Consider the following 24,388-nt stretch of genomic DNA (forward strand, 5'->3'; position numbering starts at 1 on the left):
ACAGCAAGCCGGAAGGGGCAAAGAGCAGGACACACCTTCTTCCTGCCATTACATCACATCCTGGCTCTACTCCTAGGTAGGTGGAGCACTGACACCATCAATCCAAGCATTAGACAATGAACCAATCACAAATACACAATGCAAACTCATGAGGCCTGGGGGACACAGACATAAACCATGACAGCTGCACAGCAAGACTCTCTCTCAAAAAACAAAGAAATAAAAGCTGTGCATAAATGCTTAGCTCTGGGTTCTGGCTCCAGCGGTGCGAACGAGTAAGTAAACAAAACCCCAAAGAATGCGCAGAGACTTCAGGCTCCTGAAGGAAACTGGCATAGCCAAGGTCTGGCGCCACCCCAGAGGTAGGGCGCTCAGAGGGGCTCTGGGCAGATGCTGGTCCTGTGGAATGGTCCTGTTGTTTGTGATGGGATCAGTTCTTTATTGCAAGGCTACCCATATGCCAATGTCCCTGCCTCCCCTCTTTTTCAGTGTCACTCAGCTGGGCCACACCAGGTGCTCTCAGCAGATTCTGAATCTGTTCAATTTAGACTTTCCAGAATCCTGAACCAAATAATCTTTGTTTGTTCGGTTAGGCTTGGTTTGGGTTTTTGAGACAGGGTTTCACTATGTAGCCCAGGCTGGTCTTGAACTCTTGGCAATCCTTCTGCCTCAGCCTCCCAAGTGCTAGGATTGCAGGTGGGAACACCACAACTGGATTTTAGGTTTTCTTTTAAAGTTCTGAATGTTTCAAATCACTTCTGTTTCCTGAATATTCATCTGCGCTGCGAAAGCCAGGTGTAGTGCAACACACCACTAATCCTAGCACGCACGAGGCTGAGATAGGAGGATCGCCAAAGGTTTGAGGTCAGATTGGACTACATAGTAAGATGAAGCTCAGCCAGGACTATACAGTGAAACCCTGTCGATAAATAAATAAATAGAAACATCTTATACAAACATATCTAATTAAATTGCAAAAACTATCTTTATATTATCCACTAAAATGTATATATGCTTCAGGAAACAAAAAACTTATATAAATATTTTAATACTAAATTTACTGAGACATCATGAGATTAATACAAGTTAGTTTTGGCCCCTGTAATTACAAGAGGAGCTCAAAGTGGGGACCATGAGCTTCCAGAAGTTCATTAGCACAGGGAACTATGCTTGGGTAACCTGGGTCGTGGAGACTGCTGCCCATGTATTTCCAATTTCTTCTCTAAAGGGTCAGCAGTGTTGTGGGTTTTCTGCAATACATGACATCTTCTAGGGTCCCACATACAAGGGCAACTCCATCTGTTGAAAGCATGTCACATACTGTTTTTGTTTTCCTGAAGCATGTATACATTTTTGTGTGTAGACATATTTGACCCTGTCTCTATGACTTCAAGTGAATGAGACTGATGTCCACATCAACTGTCCCTGGGTGGAGGAATCATGGCTATTTTTGGGTCTTTGCATGTTTCTCTTTTGTCTCAATTATTCTGTACTAAGCACATATAACGCTCGCTCTCTTCCTTGAGTACCTGGGCTCAAACCCCAGGCTAAGCCAGTGCTCTGCCACTGAGCTTTGTCTCCAGCCCATTTCATTTCATTTTATTATTTCATTATATTTTATTTTTTTATGACAGGGCCTCAATAAGATGTCCAGGTTGGCCTTGAACCTACTATCATCCTCAGAGTGCTGGGATCACAGGTGTGCATCACCAGTCCAATTTGCAAAGGACATTCTGTGTTTTCGTGCTAGTTGTGCTTGAAATCAATTGCCCATTTTACCTGGAGTGATGGCCCTCAGCATGAAAATCTTTGCACTAGACACCTCCGCTAGTTGGCATTGGCCATGTGTTTCCTGGGACGCCTCTGTAGGATGACTAGGCCAGGAAAAGAGAAGTACCTTCCACGTGCCACACATCCTCCATCCAGGACAAGCTGACTGTTCACCCAGCTCCTCACCTGTGCAGTGCCACCCCTCACTCTCCACCTCCACCCTGTGCCCCAGTCTGGATCAGCCATGAGGCTGTGCCTCACATGCACGACCAGGTCTCTGAGCAGGTTCAGGTTGTTCTGGAATGGAGCGGACAGAACAGGTAGCCATCTTCCCACCCTCACTGTTCTTTCCTGACCCCCTGGAAAACTGAACATCTGTTTAGGCCAAAGTGGAGAACATCCACTCTAGGTGGGGCAGGTCCTCTCCGCACCCATGGACCAGTCACCTTCTGCAGGAGCTTCACAGAGCTCTGGAGCTTGGTCACTGCTTGCATGTGGTTCTCGGCCCCACACCTGTGGGAGGGGAAGAAGGTGCCTGCTGCCTGGCCTAGGGTTCTGGGAGCAGGTCCAGGAGGGCCGGGTGGGGGACACAGAAGGAACTCTGGGTGGGCCTCACCTACATCCGTCTTCCTGCGGATGCTCACCCTGCAGGGCCAGAGCTAAGGGCCTATGCTGGGGCACTGACTGAGCCAAAAACAGGGCCACAGACAGGACAGGGACTGGAAAGATGTCCTTGAGCAGCTCAGTCAGAACCTTTCCACTTGAGTGGCTCTGCTCCACCCACTTCAGCATGCAGCTGCCTGGCCAAGAAGAGCAGGTTGGTCGTTCTTTTTTCCCTTCTCCGTGCTCAGGGTCTTTAAGACTACAGGAGTACACAGACTTGGGCAATACGCATAGCCCACCTTCGGCCCTGGACCTTGTCCTCAGCTCTGGAAGCAGGAAAGGGGAGTCTGACTGTCTCCTGCATTCCCTCTGACACCCTGAAGTCTCGGCACACCTGCAGGTTGTGCCTGAGGCACCCTGAGGTTGCTCACGTGGGTCCAACCAGTGACATCAACACGCACACAGCGGCGTGATCCTCCTGCAGGCAGCGGGCATCTTCCGGCTTCAACCCAGAGCCTTGTGGTGCAGTGCCCCAGCCGCACGCACCTGCTGCCCTGGAAACTTTTGGCTCCTCAGGGCTCAGCTCGCACCTGCGCACGGAAAGCTTCATAAGCTTAAATGCATTCCTGGCCCATTGGTGCGGGGGATTTGCAGTCGGGCTCAGGAAGGCCGGTGCCACAGGTGCTCACCACTGATCCTGCTCTCTGGCCATGCTTGAACCTCTGGACACACTTCCCAAGGAAGGGCGGCTTCAGAGTCCCCTCCCGCGTCCTCCCCTGCGATGCCCGCTGCCGGCTGCTCCAGTCTGCTCGGAGCGGAGGAGAAAGCTGGCTGCTATACAGCGTCTGTGCCTTCCATCCCGTGGGGCGCCTTTAGAACTCAACCCTAAAAACAGGCCTGGATGGAAGCATGCAGCTGGTGGACGCTGGGGCAGAGTGGCTGTAGTACAGGCACAGAGACATGGACTGGTGCGACGGGGCTGCCTCGCATCGCCTGCCCCACCCCATCGAGTCCAGTTCCGGCATGGATTGCTTACATGCTGCCTTTTTGTTTGTTTTTTGAGACAGTGTTATTCAGGGTGGCCTGGAACTCACAGCACTCTTCATGCCTCAACCTTTCCAGCATTGGGCCCACAGACCTGTGCTACCGTGCCTGGCCTCACGTTCTTCCTTTCTAAAATGGCGGGCCTGATCAGCGCAGGTGCACTATGGCATGAGTCGCAGCTGCGCAGGCACAGTACTATGGAACTCAACTGCGCAGGCGCAGTACTGCTTGCACTCAGCTGCGCAAGTGCAGTACTGCATGAAACACAGCTGCGCAGGTGCAGTACTGCCAAAAGTTAGACAGTGGTGCATGATAGTGGCTGGTCATCCTTGTGGTTGCCACTGCAGAGGCAAAACCTTAACTGAGAGTTAATCGCCCCTGGGCCCTTCAGTTGAGCCAAAACTAGGAGAGTTAAGGAAGAGGACGCTCCTCCTGAGAGGATCATGGACTCCTGCCTCAGCGCCTCTGCTCAAGGACTTGGCCTCCTGGGGACCAGCAGGACTGCCCGGTGCTGGCGTCCCTTCCTCAGACATCTCCTGGGGGTGGAGTGCGTTTTAAAATCACTCGCGCACACTGTTCAATGAAGAACAAGGCACAGCTTGGATCTTAGTGTCCGAAGGGGAATGTCAGGTAAGAGGCGGAAGTTGGGGTGCGTTTCTGAATCTGTTCCCAGGACGGGATGTGGGTAGCAAACCCGGATCAGCAACCGTTCCTTGCTGACACCGGGCTCTGACGCCGGGCATCGGAATGCAAGTGGGGCTGCCAACGCCGAGGCAGATGTGTTGGCACTGATGCATTCGAGAAGATGTTGCATTCAGCTTGCCCTGGGCCTCGATGCCCTCATGATGGGGCGGCAGTATCCAGCTGCTTCAGCTCCCCTGGACCTATGATACCTGAGCTTCCTGCTGCTCAGTGAGCAGCATCAACAAGCGTCCAGCAGATGAGCTCTGGCACAGGCCGGGGGCGTCTGAGGCTTCTTTTGTTGCTGAGACAAAATACCCCAACACCTGAGGTTACGGGTGGAAAGCATTTGTAGCTCACAGTTTGTAGAGGTTTCATTTCGTAGTTGGCTGGCACCAAGGCAGGGTGGCACAGCAGAGGAGGCACCAAAGCAGAGACACAGCAAGCAGCAGGTGGCCACAGCAGCCATCTTTGTATCCCTTATACTCTGTCCAGGATACCTGTTCTTAGGGTAACTTTCCCATTATCCACTTCCAGAACTATGCCAAGCCAGTCAGTGGATTAATTTAGAAACTATATATCCTGGATCCCAGCATTAGACACTCTGGATCCAGCTGTCTCCAAAAAGCCCCACCTCCTGAGGCTTTGGAGGGATATCTAGACACAAGCCACAACAGGCCCCTTACCAATTTTCTTGTAAAAATTTGGGGATCCTGAATGGCTGTGAATAATGGTGATAGTTTTCTCCCTGCTCCCAAACAACCAAAACAAAAGGCATTACACACACACACACACACACACACACGGGGTTATAGGGTAAGAGATTTTTAATTTGCCCAATTTTGTACGTATTTGGACTAATGTGGGATAAATCTACAGAATGATGGCGATTTCTGAATAAATATTACTTTATCCTAAAAATGTACAAGGGAAAAACCTACTTCTATCAGATACTTGACTGGCTTTCATTTCTTTTCTAACACTTGTCACTCTTAGGGAACACCCAAATCTTTGACTGTGTGGGGAGTCAAGGAGTCATCATGTGACTGAGTTTATTTCCCAGGAGAACTAAGGTTGATGGTGGTGGGGAGGATCAGGGAGTGAGGTGAGAATCACCAGAAAAGCAGGGAGGGATCCCATGGTGTGTTTCTTGGCAAGTGCAGCAGGAGCTAGCAGCCAGGAGTGCAGCCAGGAAGGAAGGTAAATTCCTTTAGGGGTCACTATTTTCTCTCTTGTCCCTATTATAAGCGACCAGGGTCTCTTGAGGACACAGAACAGACTGCTGACCTGATGGCCATTTGGAGTAGTTGCTGCCTTGGGGAGGACTCCCAAAGGAAGGAGATGAGCAGGCTTTGGGGTGAAAGGTTTTGGCCTTTGTGGGGGCCGGGAGTGCCCCATTGAGTGGACAGGTGGTTTGTGTTTATGTGACCCCCCTTTTCGCAATTTGTTACAGCCTTCAGTGGCCATGGTTTCCCACACTTCTGTGCTCATGGTGTTGAGGCCAGCCGAATGGAGATGGCTGACAAGTGGCACAGCTTTCAGAGCTGCAGACTGCCAGGGGTTGCCCTCTGGGTCTCCATGCCAGCCCACAGAGTTTGGGACGCCATAGCTGGGGCAGCAGGATTCCCCAGGCCACTTTCCTAATCTTTCTCTGAGGACAAAGAGTCTTGGGGACATCTACCTGATACTATTTCTTATTTGGGGTGAGGGTTAGTTGGCAGCATGCCCTGGACCATGTGGATTTGGGTGGCACTTGGGGAGTTACCAGGATTGTTTGTGAGGCCTGGTGGAACCTGTGGGCTCACATGGAGTGGGTGCCCTTTTCGGGGTTTGTATTCCATCTCTTTCTCCTCCGGAGGAAGTCCAGTTCCCTTCTTATCCCTGTGCCCCCAACCTTTGTCTGTCAGGGAACGCAAATTCTTTGGCTTTTTTTATGGTACTAGTCAACTGAGAGAGGCAGAGTTGGAAGGTGAAGGACTAACGTAGTGAATTTTTGTTTTTTTGTTTTTGGGGGTGGGGGTATCAGGAGTTGAACTCATGACCTCATGTTTGCCTGGCAGGCTCTGTACCACTGAGCTATATCCCCAGCTCCAGTGTGTTTTAAAAGTTCTGTCTCAAGCTGCAGAGGTGGCTTTGGCAATGGTATTCTCCTAGCCCTAGAGCCAGCCTGTGGCTAGCTCATCCTGGGGTTATTTCTCTAGCTCTCTTCCTCTCTCCATTCTACTTGGTTCTGCTTTTGCTGGGATAACTTTGGCCTCAGCATTATGTCCCTATCTAAAAGGATGTGTAAGCTATGTGTGATGATTAAGTTATCTTGCCTGATTTTACATTGTGAAGTTTTGTCACAAGAATCATATCGTTTTGTGATGTGATCTAGGGAAAGTGCAAGAGAGTTGAGGACTAGAAAGAGATGCGGTACTTGTCTGAATATCCAAACCTGGGCATCTTGGTTATTGCACTGGACTTGATCTTATGATCTCATAACCTTATCATTTAGATCTTACATACTTAATCTTAGGCAAACTCGTTTTTCCTTGTTTGACAGTTATTAAACTACTTGTGCTGGCCTAAGCCCAAACCTCACTTTCATGGCTCATCGAGAAATCCTTGGAGGGGGAGTGGGATTCTCATGCCCTTTGGATCAAGCAGGGTGAAAATGCCTTGATCTCCACCTAGGTAGAGCCAACACCCCTATTCAGCCAGAAGTAGCCATGGAAGATGGACCTTCCTCCTTCTGCAGTCCCTTACAGATTTCTGGGAAGCATGGAGAATAGTAAAGATAGCATAGTTGGGTCTGGGAGACCATTCCCCCTCCACCCACCTGAATTTGGGCAACACCCCAGGGCCAGTCCTTCTTTTGTTATCCTAAGAGAAGCAGAAATAAAAATAACAAAGACTCAGGCCTGTTAGAAATAACAGTCATCTCAGCCCCATGGATGGTTTCGTTTGTCATTTTCTCCACTATTTGTGTAGTATGCCATAAAGAAGGGTGGTCTACATACAGTGATTAATTTGCCAAGTCATACTTGATTTTGAAACTATGACACCTCACCTTTTAGCAGGAATTATTGAAGTTTTTTTTTTACACAGCAAAGTGGCGGAATGATTGCCTTGCTTATGTGAGATCCTGGGTTCAGTGCTGTCTTGGTTACTTTCTTGTTGGAACAAAATACATGACACTCACAAGTTAAAGGGTAAAGGTTAACTTGAGTTCATGCTTCTTAGAGGTTCAAGACCATAGTGAGATGTTCCAAGCCAGGGCAGCAAGGCAGGGGAGCATGGCACAGGGGAGGCAGTTTATGGTGTGGCAGGAAGGAGGCAACAAGCAGCAGCAACAGCTTCCTTTCCCTTCCATCCAGGCTACAAGCCTGTTGTTTGTTGTCACCCACACCTGGGGTGAGTCTTCCCTCTTCTATTGAATCCATTCAGTCACATTCAGAACTCCACTAAACCCAGCCATCAACTAATTTAGAACCACACACCTACGATCCAGTTGCCTCCCAGAATTCTCTGAAAGGAGCTCAAAGGTTTTGGGGGCATGTTTTAGATATAAAACAAAATTCCATCCCTGGCCCCCAAAAGATGCATGTGCATTCCTTTATGCAAAATGAATTTATTCCTTTTCTAAAGGTTGCCAGTGTTTGAACAGTTTCAGCATTGCTTAAAAGTATAAGTCTAAATTCTCTCAGCTTCATAAAAATGAAAAGGAAGTTATATACTCCCAATTTACAATAAAATAAGGTAAACATTTCCATTTCATAAGGTACAAAAGTGGGGCAGGATAGAAAGGAATGGGACCAGTGCAAGACTGAAGTCCAGCAGGGCAAATATTAAATCCTATGGTTCCATGTCCAGCATGAAGGGCAACCTGGGGCAACATAGCAGCTCCAAAGGGACTTTGATTGTTCCACCCTACAGTACTGCCAGTAATTATAGCCCTCATAGCTTCTCTCTTGGGCTATCTGTGTTCCCTCCTTGCATCTTTCCTCCCATCATCCACATTTATGGTTTCTTTAACCTTCTGGAGTCTCGCCTGCACTTCAGCTTCCTGTAGCTTCATGCACTGCCCTCTCTGGGGCATGCTGCATGGCCTTCTAAGTCTCCTTCTGAAATTTGACTGGAAACCTTCTTGACCCCACAACACTCACATTCTTCATGGACTTAAAACCAGCACCACATACATGACACCAGTGTCTGCTGTCAGCTGGAGCAGTAGCCAAGCTCCTTTATCCCAGCTGTAGGGGTCAAGTGTATGCATTGCTGAGTTCTATGAACCCAGTCCCAAGAACAAATTCCTTGGCCACCACCATCCTGGAAGTAGTCAACCTGGGACTCTTTTCTCATTTTTACAATTTTGAGACTGCAAAGGGTGGAGTCCTGTTGGTTCTCATGATGCCCTCAAGCCTTTTTCTATTGTCTTCTTCCTTTTTGAAAACCGGGTTCTCCTCTGCTTCATCTCTGCAGGCCTTCACTTTACCAGAGCTTCCTTTCTGGGAAAACTCAAATACTTTAAATCAAACTGCTAGGCCATTTGCTCTTGATTCTGAAGGTACAGCTGACAAAAAAAAAAAAAAAGACCACCACACTAAAAAAACCAAAAAATCCAGTAGCCATGCTGCCATCTCAACATTAGACAGCCTTGAAATTTCTTAATTATTTCACTGCCTATAATTCTAGTCTCCTGCAGTGTCTTTTGACAAGAGCAAAATGCAGACAGATTTTCAGCCAGAGAATAGCACACATGATCTGGAGTCCAATAGCCAATGTGATTCTTCTTCCTAACTGAAATCTCCTGAAGCTAGTCTTCACTGGCTGCATTTTTTTCAGTATTTTGGTCTTTTGAGCTCTGACCAGAATCTCCCATAAAGCTAAGCTTATAGAAGTCAGGGGCTGCTGGTCTAGTTGGCACTTCCAAACCTTTCCAAACTTTCCACAAGCCAGTTCCAAAAACTTCTAAACAACATGATCAGATATCATCATGCAATGACCCCACTTCTCTGGTACCAAAATCTGTCTTAGTTATTTTCTTGTTGTTTGGACAAAATACCTGACACTCACAAATTAAAGGAGGAAAGTTTTAATTTGGTTCACAGTTCATAGAGGATTCAGTCCAGAGCAAAATGACTCTCAAGCAGGTCATCATGGCTGAGGGGCATGGCAGAGGAGAAACAGTTCATGGTGTGGCAGGCAGCAAGCAGCAGCAGCCACCTTTCCCTTTTATTCCATACAGGCTGCAAGTCTATTGGTTGGCACCACCCACACCTAGCGTGAGTCTTTCCTCTTGAAGACTTTGAATTGAATCCATTCTGTCATTGAATCTATTCTGTCATTTCCAGAATCATACTACTCAGGGCATGTACCTCAAGGGAAGATCTTTTTTTTTTTTTTTTATCTTTTTCAATTTTATCAGTACCGGGGATCGAACTCATGACCGCCTGCTTGCAAGGCAGGTGCTTATGCCGCTGAGCTAAATCCCCAGCCCCTGAGCTAAATCCCCAGCCCCATAGAAGATGAGGATTTATTTATTTATTTTTTTAGTCAGCACCAGGGATCGAACTCATGACCAGGAGCTTGCAAGGCAGGCGCTTATGCCACTGAGCTAAATCTCCAGACCTAAAAGATCTTAAATTCAGTGTCCAGTTGAACTAAAACAAACAAAAAGATTTCTATAAACATTTGTGTAAATATTCATTCCTTTGTCTACTTATGAAATGGCTTGATCAGAAAAAGAGTGGAATATGGATACTTGGAGGATGTGCCAATAGATAATGAGTGACGAGAATCCACAGCCTTCTGCTTGGGGCTAAGTCCAGAGCAGGCTGTTGGACTGGAGTAGACAGGCTGCTGTGGCTGCTGAGCAGGGAGCAGCCAGCCACCTGCTCTACCTCCAAGCCCTTCTCACTGTGATTCCAGTCCAGATGCATAGCTGTCTGGGTCTGTAGCAGGTGGGCGGCAGTGGCTTCCAGTTGTCAGTGTGAAAATGGTGGGAAGACACTGGAATATAACAACATGAAGAAGAGAAGAAGGTGGGAAGTGAGTACCCAGGACCCAGGAAGGATCTGAAGTGAAAATTAAAGCCCATTGGGAGAATGAAGGGAGAGAAACTTCAATGAAGAATAAGGAGGTGACAAGCAGTACTTTCCCTCTGAGCCCTGACTTGCTGAATGGGAGGGGAAGCTCAAACCTGCAGACTCATGGTGACTACTGGCTACACTAGAGGCCTCCACAGAGAAATGTACCAGTGGACAAGAGCAGTGGATGCAGCAGAGTGCAGTGGCTGGTGAGTTATTCGGGTTCAGATGCGCTCTAGAAGAGGGCAACTGGCCGGTAGCCAGCTTGGAGAGGGGCCACTTAAGCTCAGAACTCAACAGCTGTGAGCTGGCTCCATCTAGCACCTGCCAGTGTCAGATTGAGGCTGCCCAGTTCAAGTCAGCAGGAGGTCAGAGAGCTGATTTCAGGCTGCAGGAGGCACATCAGATTCTAGCCTCACAGCCAGAAACCAGCTTGAACTTCAGTGGAACTAAAAGTGCAGGCTTGCTGGAGTTACCCATTGCAGCACCATAAAGCTCCAGCTGACTTGCTGAGATCAGCAAACATGGACTCTGTTTGCCCACATTGTTCTACCTGTGACAGCAGAAACATGCTTTGAAAGTGGGCATTATTTTGTTCCTTTTCTTACCTTTGCTTTTTTTTTTTTTTATCTTTTTGACACAGGGTCTCACTGTGTATTTCAGGCTGGCTTTGATGTCACTTTGTAACCCAGACTGGTCTTGAACTTGCAATGACCCTCTTGCTTCAGCCTCCTGAGTGCTGGGGTTATGGACATGCACACCATGTCCAACTTCTTTTATTTTTCTTGACTGTTCTTGTTTTTATGAGTGTGAACATTGTTTCTAGGGTGTTTTGGTTGTTGTTGCTGTTCTGTTCTGTTCTTGTTTTTATCTCTTCATTTTCTCTTTCCCTTCTATTTTCTTCACCAGTTTCCCAAAGTTTGGATAATATATTCTTTTATCCTTCAGCTTTGGTTCTAATTTCTTCTATTTTTCTGTTTTTTCCCCTACCACCTTTTAAACTTTCTCCCCTGAGGGTAAAGTCACCATATTGAAGTCTTATTTACTATATATTATTTTCTGTGTTGCATTAGATTTTCTTGTATAACCACAAATCTAGTTCATACAGAAAAAGGTGGCAAATAGCACAGTTTGTCATTTTTTAGACTGTTGTTATAGTCAGGGGTTGTGCACAGAGAGTGATTAGAATCAGGACATGGAGTTTATAATATTATTTTTATAATGGTCACCGGGAGTTAACACAAGAAAATGCAGGAAATCTATCTGCAACACTAAAGACATAGAATATTTAGTCAAGGGCCTAAATCCCACAGCAATGTCCCACATGAGTCCAGATGAAAACCCAGAACTCATGACAATGCCTCCCAAGAGTCCAACAGGAGGTCCAGAGCCCACAAGAAGGGCTCACACCACTCTCTTTTTATGGATCTGTGCCGGGAAGGCCCAAAGGTCAGTGGTGGAAGCCAGAAAGTCCATGCCAGTGGGGTGAAGGAGCTGTGCTGGTGGGATGAGCTGTGCTGGAGCCAAGAAGTCACACAACAAGGACCAAGGCTGTCCTGAAAAGCACCATAGCCATTCTCAGCAACACGGAGGCTCTGAGCTCCTCTGACAACAAGCACAGTCAAGTACATGCCAGGAAGCAGCGTGACGAGTTCATCTTGGAGACCAAGCGGCACATGTCTTCCCCTCCAGAGCCAGGAAGCAATGCTCAATGTGAGGACAAAGCTTCTCCAAGAGAACCCACAATGTGTCAACGCAACAACTCATTAACACCTTAATGTCCTCCTTCTCCTTCTCTACCTATTTATGCTGGCAACTTTCCTCAGGTGGAGCATCTTAGCTCAGTGCCATGCTGATGTAATACAGCTGGAATGAAATTGACCACCAGTTCTTAATCCATAAAAACTGTGTTTGATAGTATTGTTATTGCTGCTTCTACTACTTTAGCCAAGGTGACATAATTATTCAAATCAGTTGTTCTTTCTGGCTTACCAAAACTGAGATTGCCTGATGGTCATAAACAGTACTATAGGCCAGTGCCAAAGAACCGTGGGCTAGGCCAAAATAGGAAGCAACTTCTCAATCCCCAAAGAGATAGGATCCTTTTTTTTTTTTTTTTTTTGGTCTTTTTGTCTGTGCAGTTCAGGCTGGCCTTGAGCTCACTTTGTAGCCCAGGCTGGTCTCAAACTTGCAATGATCCTCCTACCTCAGCCTCCCAAGTGCTGGGATTACAGGTGTGAGCCACCATACCCGGCTCAAGACATAGGATCTTATAACAGATTCAAAAGTCAAAAGCCAGCTCCACGTGGAAGACATCTCTGAGAAGTACTAATTTCTTAAGTGTTCTAAATATTAGCGATAAAGATACTTACCATAGGCAATTTATAAGCATCAACCCAAGAATTAAACTAAAAAAATAGAAAATCAAAACACACTTAAGCAAGATACAATCCCAGACTTCCTGCTCTTCAAAGGCAAACCCAGAAGGCAGTAAGATGGAACAATTTGATAGCCACTCACCTGAACTCTGAAGTTGTGACAGCAGAATTAATGAAGCACATGAGTGAGGTTCTAGAAAAAAATCAGATCAGAAATAATTTCTCGAGATAGCTACAGAGACAGTGAATATAATGAAAGACATGCTGAGTAACTTTAGAACAGATACAGATTTTAAAAAGAGCTTAAAAAAAGGATAAAACTATGAATGCCCAACATAAAGTAATGGAATCTATGAAACAGTCAAAAAAGATATCCAGGTGATTAAAAATTCAAAGTATATGCAGCAGAATGAGGACAGAATTTCAGATATAGAAGACAGGCTTGTGGTTAATGATCATGAAAAGAAAGATTAAAATAGCAAGGGGCCATGAGAAATCATAGCAGCTGCTAGATAATGGAAAGAATAAGATTGATTAGAGTTAATGAAAATGCAGGAGATAGTGCAAACAACACACACACACAAAAAAAACCTGTGCAGAGAAGTCATGGCAGAAAACTTGCCAAACAGGAATAAAGAATCTGAGATACGGAGGGCAGGGGGTTTAACTCAGCTGCGTAAGCCCTTGCCTGGCAAGCACAAGGTCATGAGTTTTATCCCTGGTACAAAAAAAAAAAAAAAAAAAAAAAAAAAAAAAAAAAAGGATGAAATCAAAACAGATCCTGTGGAAATGAAGAATTTTACATACAGATAATTGAGGTGTATAGAATTCCTGTTAGACATGATCAAAAAACTGTACCAAGGGATATAATAGTCCAGATTCCTGAAATTCAACACAGTAAAACAAAGGATAACTTAGAGAAGAAACAGATCACCTATAAAGGTGACCTATTGGAATCATAACAGACTCTCCATACAAATCTTCAAGTCAAGAAGAGTTTGGAGTGAATAATATCAAGGCTTAAAAGAAAACAGCATACAACCCAGATTGATGTAGTCCACAAAACTTATCTTTCAAACTTGATGTAAAAATTAGATACTTCTATAACAAGAAACACCTAAGGAAATTCATGATCAACAAACCAGCACTCCAAAAAGTCTGGAAGAATATTATAGAAACAGATAATAAGAATTACAACTCCATGAACCCCAACAGAGTGAATCCACTAGGCAAGGCAAGCAAATTAAACTGAGGGGGTAAAGAAAGGCAGCAAAGGTAAATAACATGACAAGGATAATTCAGTACATATCATCAATGTTAATTATTTCATCTACCACTCAAAACAGACTGGCAGAATGGATGGAGAAGAAACAGTATGTTGCATACAAGAAACATATGCAACAGGAACCCAAGATAATCAGGGCAGCTATTCCATTTTGCAGACAAAGTAGATTTCAAGCACAGACTGAGTCACTACATCCTTGAAAAGGGAACAATTCAAGAGGAAGAGATAACAATTATAAATTTATGTGCACCCAATTATGTAAAATATTAATGGACATGAAAAGTCATGCACTAATACAATGGTAATAGGGGACCTCTCAGCCCCACTGTCACAGATAGGTCAACTAGACAAAAACTCAATGAAATATTAGACCTGAACCAAACTTTTGAACAAATGGACTTGTAGATGTCTGCAGTGTATTTCAACCCACAACATCAGAATACACATTCTGAGCTGCATATGGGATGTTCTCCAAAATAGACTACACACTAGCTCATAGAAAAAGCTTAAGTAAATGCAAAGGAATTGAAATTATCCCATGCATATTACCAAATCATAATGCAGTGAAGTTGGAAATCAGTTGCAAAAGAAACAGAACTTCATAAGCACATGGAAATTAAATAATGCCCTGCTGAACAACCACTGGGCCACAGATGAAATTAAAGACAAAATGAGAGCGTTTCTACAATTAAACAATAAGGCTGATACAGTGTACTGGAACTCATGGGACACAAAGCAGTCTGATGAAGGAAATTTACAGCAGTGAATACCCAGATCAGGGAAAAAAAAGCAAGCTCAAATAAAAAACCTGATGTTGAACCTCAGGCTTCTAAAAAAAAAAGAAGAGAAAGTGAAGCCCAAAACTCAAGGGCTTATAATTTCAAGAAGAAATTTTAAAGATCAGAGCAGAAATTAATGGATGGAGATTAGTAAAACAGTACAGAGGATCAATGAATGAGAGAATAGGTTCTTTGAAAGATTAAATAAAATTGACAAGTCCTTAGTCAACCTTATCAAGAAAAGGAAAGATTCAAATCCATGCAATTAGGAATGAAAAGCATGAAATTGCAACAGATCCTGCAGAAATCCAGAAGATCATCTATACTTCCTTTGAGAAGCTATATTCAAGTAAGATGGGAAACAGAGAAATGGACAGATACCTAGATACATATGAATTACCAAAGCTAAATAAAGAAAATGTAAACATTCTAAATAAAGCAATATGAGTAAGTTAAATCGAAGATGTAATTAAAAACCCATCAACAAAGAAAAGCCCAGGCCCTGACAGACTCACTGATGAAGTCTGCAAGAAATTTAGAGAAGACCTAATACTCCTACTTCTCAAACTCTTTAATGAAATTGAAAGGGAAGTGATACTCTCAAATTCATTCCTGGATGCAAGCATTATCCTGATATTAAAACCAAAGAATGATCCAGCCAAAAAAGAGACCTACAGGCCAATCTCCCCAGTGAACATAGATGCAAAAATTCTTAATAATCTACTGGCAAACATAATGCAGCAAGTCATCAAGATTGTACATCATGACCAAGTAGGATTCATCCCAGGGATGCAGGATGGTTCAACATGCATAAATCAATAAAGGTGATACACCATATTAACAGAACCAAGGACAAAAACTACGTGACCATCTCAGTAGATGCAGAAAAGGCATTTGACAAAGTCCAACACTCATTCATGATAAAAAACTACAGAAAATTGGAATAGATGGTCTTTATCTCAATCTGATAAAAATCATCTATGACAAACACATCATACTAAACAGACAAAAACTGAAAGCTTTCACTGTAAACTCAGGAACAGGACAGGCATGTCCCCCTTCACCGCTGTTACTCAGTATAGTTCTAGAAACATTAGCTAGGGTGATAAAATAAAAAAATAAAAGCAATAAGGATAAGAAAAGAAGTTAAATTACCATTACTCAGGATGACATGATACACTACGTAGAAGACCCCCAAAACTGCCAAAAGACTTGTAGCCTAAATAACAAGATTCAGTAGTGTAACTGGATACAAAGTCAACACATGTTAGTTCCTATCTCTGAGACCACAAAATTCTGTGAAACACACCCAATTGACACTTCATACAGATTTTTTAACAAGGACAGTTGTTACGGATATGCATTTATACATTGAAAGGATGTCTCTCTTAGATGTTACCACTCTACGCAGAAAGTTTTAGAATAAGAGAAGGTCTGAGTTGACCCTAGTTAACTTCATTTCAGAGAGTACTAAATAGCTGTGATGCACACAATCCAGGGAAGAGACCATAGCTGCCAGAAGTGAAGCAGAACTGTAGAGTTTAATTCCATGTGGAAGTAACCAGTGTGCCCAAGATTCAAAACCATCAGCAGTAGCGAATAAAAAGGGTAGGGATGAAACTCAGGAGTGGGGCTCTTGCTGCGTGGAAGATCTCCTAGGTTCAAGCTTTATATTGCAGAAATACACCTAAGAAACTAAAGACCTATCAAGCAGGATTTGGAAGATTTCATATGTATCTCGAAAATGCTGTGGGGTACAGGGAATATCTGAGACTTTTCATAAACCCCTGCCCTGGGTCCTGGCCCCTAGTTTGAAATTTGGGGAACATAATTGAGGCCTCTCAGATGTTCCTCTAGTCGTGGACCCAGGAGAGGGGCTAGGCTTTTCTCAAGGGTCTGGGGAAGTCCCTAAACTCCCCTGGGGCAGGATTCCAGGGTCAGAGGTACCATAGCCTTAAGTACAGTTGCACTGTAGCTTTAAACAGTGCTGCCTTTCAGTATGGTGTGTTTGTAGTTCTCAGCTTCTCCCTGCACCTGGGATTCAATATTGTGCTGAAGAACCTTTCTGTAAATTACTCATATTAAAACCTCTTATGAAGCTATGTGGGGAAAAAGTGCAAATTAGTTGTACTACTTAATGTCTCTTAGATTGTTGGAAAGGAAGGGTCATGCTAATTTGATTGGGGAATTTTTTATGCCCATATTTTATACTCTGAGTAACTACTTTAAAGATGACAATATGCAGTGTATTAACTATTGTTATTCTCCTATTATTTTGTTATGAATTTCTTTTCATTAAAAAACTGAAGTAAGTAGGTTTGGAGTAGTATTTCTAGAAAAGTGTTTAACCCATAGACTTTAGTGTTTAAGTGTCTTCTCTATGTGTGCACACTGGGGAGAGCTCTGGTTATCAGTGTCATGTCTATACATGACTGCATTGAGCCCTGGCGGGATGGGGTGAGTTCTCCATACTAATGTAAAGAGCTGTGCACTGATTCAAACCCTGTCACTCAGGGTAAAACTGCCTGCCACCCAAAGCCCTCCTGCAGAAATTGTGGCATCATCATGGAGTCTATGGAGCTCCAGTCTGACAAAGAGGAATGAATTATGAAACGTGGAACCCCTTACTGAGTTCAAAGCAAATAGCAACCCTGTGGAATAAATTGCCTTCATGTGTGTCCTCCTGACTCCACCTAACTGGTCCTGATTTTGGAGATCAGTTGTTTTGGATATGGCATGGTCAGAGGAAGACAGTCTCTGTGAGGTTTCAGCATGGAGGAGAAAGAGCTCCAGTTGCCAGGGAAGGACCAGTACTTCTGAGAACCCCAAGGCCCAGTCTTGACTTCCATGGGAAGCTCTACCCCACCTTCCCCAACCTACTGGACATCCAAAACCATCCACCCAATGCAGTTGCACATGTGTTGCTGTGGGGGAAGCAGCCCATGAAAGGTCACTGTCACTTTCTAAGGGAAAAGAAGTCACTGCTGGGCAAGCCTTAATAAAGGTTTCCTAAACTATGATGTCATAAAGGGCAGGCATGGTGTGCACAGTTACCGAGGCACTTGCCACCCAGGCAGCTGCCAGAAAGGTTCTAGCAGACCTAGCATATTGGCTCAGATCTCTGCAGCCGAACTTCACCCTTTCATGTTTCTGCTGCACTTCTGGGCTGCAGGGGTGCTGGTGTGGCCACACTTGTGGCTGTGGGTCCCAGCTGCTCCACAGCCAGGCTGGGCCTCATACCCAGGGCCTCAGCTTGCAAAATCTAAGCTTCAGAAGCAGACCGCGCAGGATGACTATGTTAACCTGATATCAGATGCAGCTGACCACGACAGCCTTGATCTAGAATCCCAGAACCCAGATGAGCCTCCAGAGCCCCCTGGGCAAACTGCACCTTCTCAGTTCCAGCAGGAGGCCCAGACTCCCCAGGTTGAATCCCCTTCACCTGAGCAAGAAGTCGAAGGTCCACTCTCACAGCCCCCCAAGGATGCAGAAGCGTCTTCCACCCAACAGGAGGCCCAGGCTCAGGGGGAACTTGCTGCTGAGGACTGTGAAGATCAGCTGCTGATGCCCCAGGAGGGGAAAGCTCCAACTCCATGCAGGAGTGAAGCTCCTCACTCACACTCAGCATTTGTCACAGTTAATGTGGTGATGGAGGTTACAGTAACTGACCAGGCAAGGAAGGAGGCTCAATCTAGTCTAAGCCATCAGGGAGCCACAGCTTTGCCTGCAGAGAGTGCTGAGGAGGTGAAACCTACTCTAAGCCAGAAGCAGGCCCTAGTCTCATCTGTAGACAGTCCTGAGGAGATAGAATCTTCTGCAAGCCATCAGGGGGCCCCAGCTTCGCCTGCAGAGAGTGCTGAGGAGATAGAACCTACTCCAAGCCAGCAGGGGGCCCTAGACTCACCTGCAGAGAGTCCTGAGGAGATGGAACCTTCTGCAAGCCATCAGGGGGCCCCAGCTTTACCTGCAGAGAGTCCTGAGGAGATGGAACCTACTCCAAGCCATCAGGGGGCCTCAGCCTCACCTGCAGAGAGTCCTGAGGAGATGGAACCTACTCCAAGCCAACAGCAGGCCCTAGTCTCACCTGCAGACAGTCCTGAGGAGATGGAATCTTCTCCTGCCCAGCAGGCCCTGTCTCAGCCTCCCAGCTCTCTTGGAGAGATTGAAGCTTCTCCTCATGGTCAGGAACAGCCAACTCAACGTTTTGAGGCTCCTGAGGAGGTGGAAACTTTGGGAAGCCAGCTGGAACCTCTAGTCCAGGAAGATGATACTGGAGCTCCAGAGGCCCCTTTGGATAGTATAGGTGAGGTTCCTCTACTTCATGAAGTGACAGCCCAGCCTCCAGGTCAGGATCCAGCTCCTGATCATAATTTGTCCAACGTGACAGTTCAGCCAATGGATCTAACATTTGAGCCCACCGAGGAGGTAGATTCTTCTCCCGCCCAGCAAGAGGCCCCATATCAGCCTCTAGACTCACCTATAATGGCTGACTCTTCTCCCCATCAGCAGGAGCAGCCAACTCAATCTTCAGAGGCTGACAAGGAGGCAGAATCTTCTGGAAGCCAGTTGGAAGCCCCACCTCAAATTGAAGATTCCCCAGTAGAAGTTAAACTTCCAGTCCAGGAAGATGATGGAGACTCAGAGGCCCTTCAGGAGAGTACAGGTGAAATTCCCCTACTTCAGGAGGTGACACTGCGACCTCCAGATCAGGAGCTAGCCCCTGACCATAACCTATATAATGTGACAGTTAGGCCGGGGGATGTGGAACTTATGACTTCAGAGCCTTCCTGGGAGGCTGACCCTTCTTTGGCCCAGCAGGAGACCGTGTCTCATCCTTTTGGTTTTCCTGCAGAGGTGGAACCTCCCCATGAGCAGGAGCAGCTGGCTCAATTGTCCCAGGCTGCTGAGGAGGCTGGATCTTCCAGAGACCAGCTGGGAACTCCAGCTCAGCCTGCTGGGTTTCCTGAGGAAGACACACCTCCAGTCCAGGAGGATGCTACAGCTTCAGTGGCCCTTCTGGAGACTCTAAATGAGAATCTGTCACACCAGGAAGTAACAATTTCAACTCCACAACACTATTCACACTCACCCAAGACAACAGTGACATCTCCATACCTACAGTTCACTGTAACACCAGAATCCACTGCGGAGGTGCCAGCTCCCCTCACCCGTCATGAGACTACAGCACAATACGCAGTTCCACCGGCCGACACGGACTCTCCTGTGATCCTGATGGAGGCCCCAACTCTGTCCCCAGAGCCCTCTGAAGAGCTTGAAGCCTTCCAGCAGGGGATTCCAGTTGCACCTTCAGGATCTCTTGAGGATGAACAAGCCTCTCCCAGCCAGCAGGAGACCTCAGAAGGGCATCTCCAGGCTCCTGAGCAGGGTGGACCTTCCTCAGCCCTGCAGGAGGGCACAGATGCACATCTACAAACTCCTGAAGAGCTGGCTCCTCCAGAGCTCCCTCTCGAAGTTGCGGCTCAGCTTCCAGAACCTTATGAGGCAACCGTTTCTCCTCTAGTTAATGACCAAGTGCAGCCTCCGGTCTTGCACAGAGTCACTGTAGAGCCTCCAGAGGTAACTAACGAGGTTGAAATTGAAAGCTCGACAGGACAGGAGGCCACAGCTCAGTCCTCAGTGACCCCTGAGCTGTTTGGAACTTTCACTGCCAAGGAAGAGGGTCTAACTGAGCAGGCTGACTCTGCCGTGGAGGAGACACCTCCATCCTATAGCATGGAGTCAAGTCAGCCCACAGAGTTTCCTGAGGACTTGGCTCTGTCCCCAAACACCGATGCAGGATTTGCACTGGAAGCAGTTGAGCACCAGCTCTCAGCTCAGCCTTGGACACCCTCTGTGAGTGCTGTCACTTTTAAGTTCACAGGAAGGGTAACGTTTGCAGGCCAGCCTCCAATATCACCCGAGGACACAGAGCCATTCCCTACTCCCCTGGAGCCTGCGGCCTCACCTTCGGAGCCGTCTAACGTGATGGAAACTTCTCCAGCTCAGCAAGTGGTTCCACCTGAGCCCGAAGAATTCCCAGAGGTGGAGAGCCCTCTGCCAGTGCTGCTGCCAACCCCGTCCCCCCCTGCGGAGCCTCCTGAGGAGGTGGAACTTTCTGCAACCCCAATGCTGGGCCCATCTCAACCACAGCAGCCCCCCAGTGAAAGTGTGCTGCCACCACTGTCCAGTGTCACGTCTCAACCTCCAGACCTGGATATTGCCGTCACTATAGAACCCACCACGGAGGGGAAACTTACATTTCTTTCTCCAGGGTTCCCTGAGGTGATGCTTCCCAACCAAAACCAGACTCTGAGCACAACTGGACTTCCAGCCCCAGAGCTTACCATGACTCCACCATCAACTGCAGAATTGAGAGCTTCTCCAACTGTGCAGCAGGCCTCCTCTCAGTCCCCAACCCCAGCCAAGGAGGCTGCCACTCAGACTCCAGCACCTGGCGAGGTCAGAGTTCAAACACCAGGTCAAAGTCCTACTCAGGGTCCAGCATCAGCTAGGATAACGGGCCAGCCTGTGGACCAGGAGCTGACCACAGCTCCAGTGTCCACCTCAGAAGCCATACACAGTATCACCCTACAGAAACCTATAGTTCCACCAGCAACGTACCCTGGGGTGACGCTTCCGCCTCCAGGCCCTGTTCCGGCTCAGAATCCAAACTTGACTCTGGCTACAGTCAGACCTTTGGACCTGGAACTTGACAGCACTGCACAATCTACTACAAAAGCTAGCCCTTCTCCCACTGTCCTGGAGACCCCCTCTCTGTCTTCAGAAGCCCATAGGGAAACTGTGACTCAGACTCCGGAGCCACCAGAAACCCCTAATGAGACCTTGACTCAGGCTCCAGGACTGCCAGAAACCCCTAATGAGACCTTGACTCGGGCTACAGGACTGCCAGAAACCCCTAATGAGACCTTGACTCGGGCTCCAGGACCGCCAGAAACCCCCAGTGAGACCTTGACTCGGGCTCCAGGACCGCCAGAAACCCCCAGTGAGACCTTGACTCGGGCTCCAGGACCGCCAGAAACCCCCAATGAGACCTTGACTCGGGCTCCAGGACTGCCAGAAACCCCCAGTGAGACCTTGACTCGGGCTCCAGGACTGCCAGAAACCCCCAGTGAGACCTTGACTCGGGCTCCAGGGCCGCCAGAAACCCCCAGTGAGACCTTGACTCGGGTTCCAGGGCCGCCAGAAACCCCTATGGAGACCTTGACTCGGGCTCCAGGGCCGCCAGAAACCCCTATGGAGACCATGACTCTGACTCCAGGGCCGCCAGAAACCCCTATGGAGACCATGACTCTGACTCCAGGGCCACCAGAAGCCCCTAGTGAGATCTTGACTCGGGCTCCAGGGCTGCCAGAAACCCCTAGTGAGATCTTGAGTCAGACTCTAGGGCCGCCAGAAACCCCTAGGGAGACCATCACTTGGGCTCCAGGGTCGACAGAAACCCCTAGGGAGACCATCACTCGGGCTCCAGGGTCGACAGAAACCCCTAGGGAGACCATCACTCGGGCTCCAGGGCCACCAGAAACCCCTAAGGAGACCATCACTCGAGTTCAAGAGCAGCCAGAAACCCCTAGGGAGACCATCACTCGAGCTCAAGAGCAGCCAGAAACCCCTAGGGAGACCATCACTCGGGCTCCAGGGTCGACAGAAATCCCTAGGGAGACCATCACTCAGGCTCCAGGGCCACCAGAAACCCCTAAGGAGACCATCACTCGAGCTCAAGAGCAGCCAGAAACCCCTAGGGAGACCATCACTCAGGCTCCAGGGCTGCAAGAAACCCCTAGGGAGACCATCACTTGGGCTCCAGGGTCGACAGAAACCCCTAGGGAGACCATCACTCGAGCTCAAGAGCAGCCAGAAACCCCTAGGGAGACCATCACTCGGGCTCCAGGGCCACCAGAAACCCCTAAGGAGACCATCACTCGAGCTCAAGAGCAGCCAGAAACCCCTAGGGAGACCATCACTCGGGCTCCAGGGTCAACAGAAACCCCTAGGGAGACCATCACTCGGGCTCCAGGGCTGCAAGAAACCCCTAGGGAGACCATGCCTCGGGTTCCAGGGCTACCAGAAACCCCTAGAGAGACTATGACTCAGGCTCCAGGGCCGCCAGAAATGCCTATGGAGACCATGACTCAGACTCCAGGACTGCCAGAAACCCCTAGGGAGACCATGCCTCAGGCTCCAGGGCCACCAGAGACCCCCATGGAGACTGTGACTCGTGCTCCAAGGCCTCCAGAAACCCCTAGGGGGACCGTGACTCAGTCTCCAAGGCCACCAGAAACCCCTAGGGAGACCGTGACTCAGGCTCCAAGGCCACAAGAGACTCCTACAGGGACTGTGACTCAGGCTCCAAGGCCACCAGAAGCCCCTATGGAGACCGTGACACTGACTCCAACGCCGCCAGAAACCCCTAGTGGGACCGTGACTCAGTCTCCAAGGCTGCCAGAAGCCTCTGGGGGGACCATGACTCAGGCTCCAAGGCTGGCAGAAGCCCCTAGGGAGACTGTGATTCAGGCTTTAAGGCCAACAGAAGCCCCTACGGAGACTGTGACTCAGTCTCCAGAGCCACCAGAGATGAGCATTCCAGCTCTTCCTGGCCAGCGGCCTGCTCCGCATCCCCCATCACCCGGTGTCACACTGTCAGGCATGGGTAACACCCCTACTGCCAAGGCCACATACTTCATAACCCTGCAAAACCCTCCTGCAGTGCATCTTGGGGTGACATTTCTGCCCCCAGCCCCGGTTGTGACTGGGCATTGGCATCGGCATCAAAGACCGACTGGAGTTGCCACTCCACGTGTGGTGGTGAAGCCTCTACCTTTGCGGAAGGGAAAGAGTTCATTGAGGCGCACCAATGTCTGTAAGCTCTGCTCCTGCAAGAGGGAGACCCTGTCATGCACAGGCCTCAGCCCAGCAAAGAGGCTGCAGCAAATCCCTGCCCTCGAGCTCAAGACCTACAACAGCGTCTTCATCGTCGTGTAAGATCCCCGTGCTCCGCGGTGGCCCCGTTGTGCCTGCCATGGGTGGCCACCTTCCCTCTAGGTCTCCCTGGGCCATCCTCACCCCCAGCCACGAGGATGGATCCTTAGCCACATTCTTTATCCTGGCCTTCTTTCTCTTGTGCTCCATTTCCAGGTTTTTTTTTCCATGCCCATTTGGATTTAGCCCCACCAGTGTTCTCCCACTTTTCTCCACACGCCTTGCCACTGTTCCCATTGCTGATGACAACTTGGTGGGGAAGAGTAGATCACAGGCTTGGGCCTCACCCAGAGGGAGGCCCCGGGTTCCATCCGCAGCCCAAAGGAAGAGAGGAGGAGGAGGAGGAGGAGAAGACTGGGGAACCAGGCACCTGGGTTTGAACCCAGTGGTTTGTCTGTTTATTTTGTGGCATTGAGCAGATACTGGCTTCTGTAACTCAGTTTCCTCATCTATAAAGTGGGAATTGTGATAGTTGCCATTTTCTAGGCTGGCAAAACTTTGAGTGGAAAAGGGAACAGATGGCACCCTTCCACCACAGCTTGACGTTCACCTTCACACGAGTCCAGGGCTGTGTCCATATGGCATCCATTCTGGTGCACGGCCAAGGGCTAAGTTCAGTGGGAGCCGTAGAAGGCTGACTCTGCCTCCTGAACCATGAAGCTTATGGATGGGAAGGAAAGGGGACAGGGTGGCACACCTGTAAGCCCAGCACTCTGGGAGGCTGAGACGGGATGATTACAGTTTTAGGGTCAGCCTGGGAAACTTAATGACTTAGTGAGA

The 24,388-nt window shown here is 47.9% G+C and overlaps 1 protein-coding gene across 7 annotated transcripts in view; it reads left to right on the forward strand.

Moving 5' to 3' along the window:
- Positions 1 to 3: 3 nt before the first annotated feature.
- The window catches only part of LOC101788968 (mucin-2-like), a 74,545-nt gene continuing 50,160 nt past the window's right edge, over positions 4 to 24,388 (forward strand). For 3 of the 7 annotated variants that reach the window (XR_010048349.1, XM_063251611.1, XM_063251610.1), the window contains exon 1: positions 17,434 to 23,607. Coding sequence is in view for 5 of the 7 variants with exons in the window: in XM_063251611.1 (XP_063107681.1) it covers positions 17,756 to 23,607 (5,852 nt within the window). In the remaining 2 variants the exon portion in view is untranslated. Of the gene's footprint in view, positions 276 to 1,634; positions 4,048 to 17,432; positions 23,608 to 24,388 lie in introns of those variants that run through there. The other 4 variants (XM_063251615.1, XM_063251614.1, XM_063251613.1 and 1 more) reach the window with 4 other exon arrangements.

This window comes from Cavia porcellus, unplaced genomic scaffold (assembly GCF_034190915.1).
Source record: "Cavia porcellus strain 051 isolate PalLab524CR breed Dunkin Hartley unplaced genomic scaffold, mCavPor4.1 scaffold_6, whole genome shotgun sequence".
Taxonomy (NCBI): domain Eukaryota; kingdom Metazoa; phylum Chordata; class Mammalia; order Rodentia; family Caviidae; genus Cavia; species Cavia porcellus.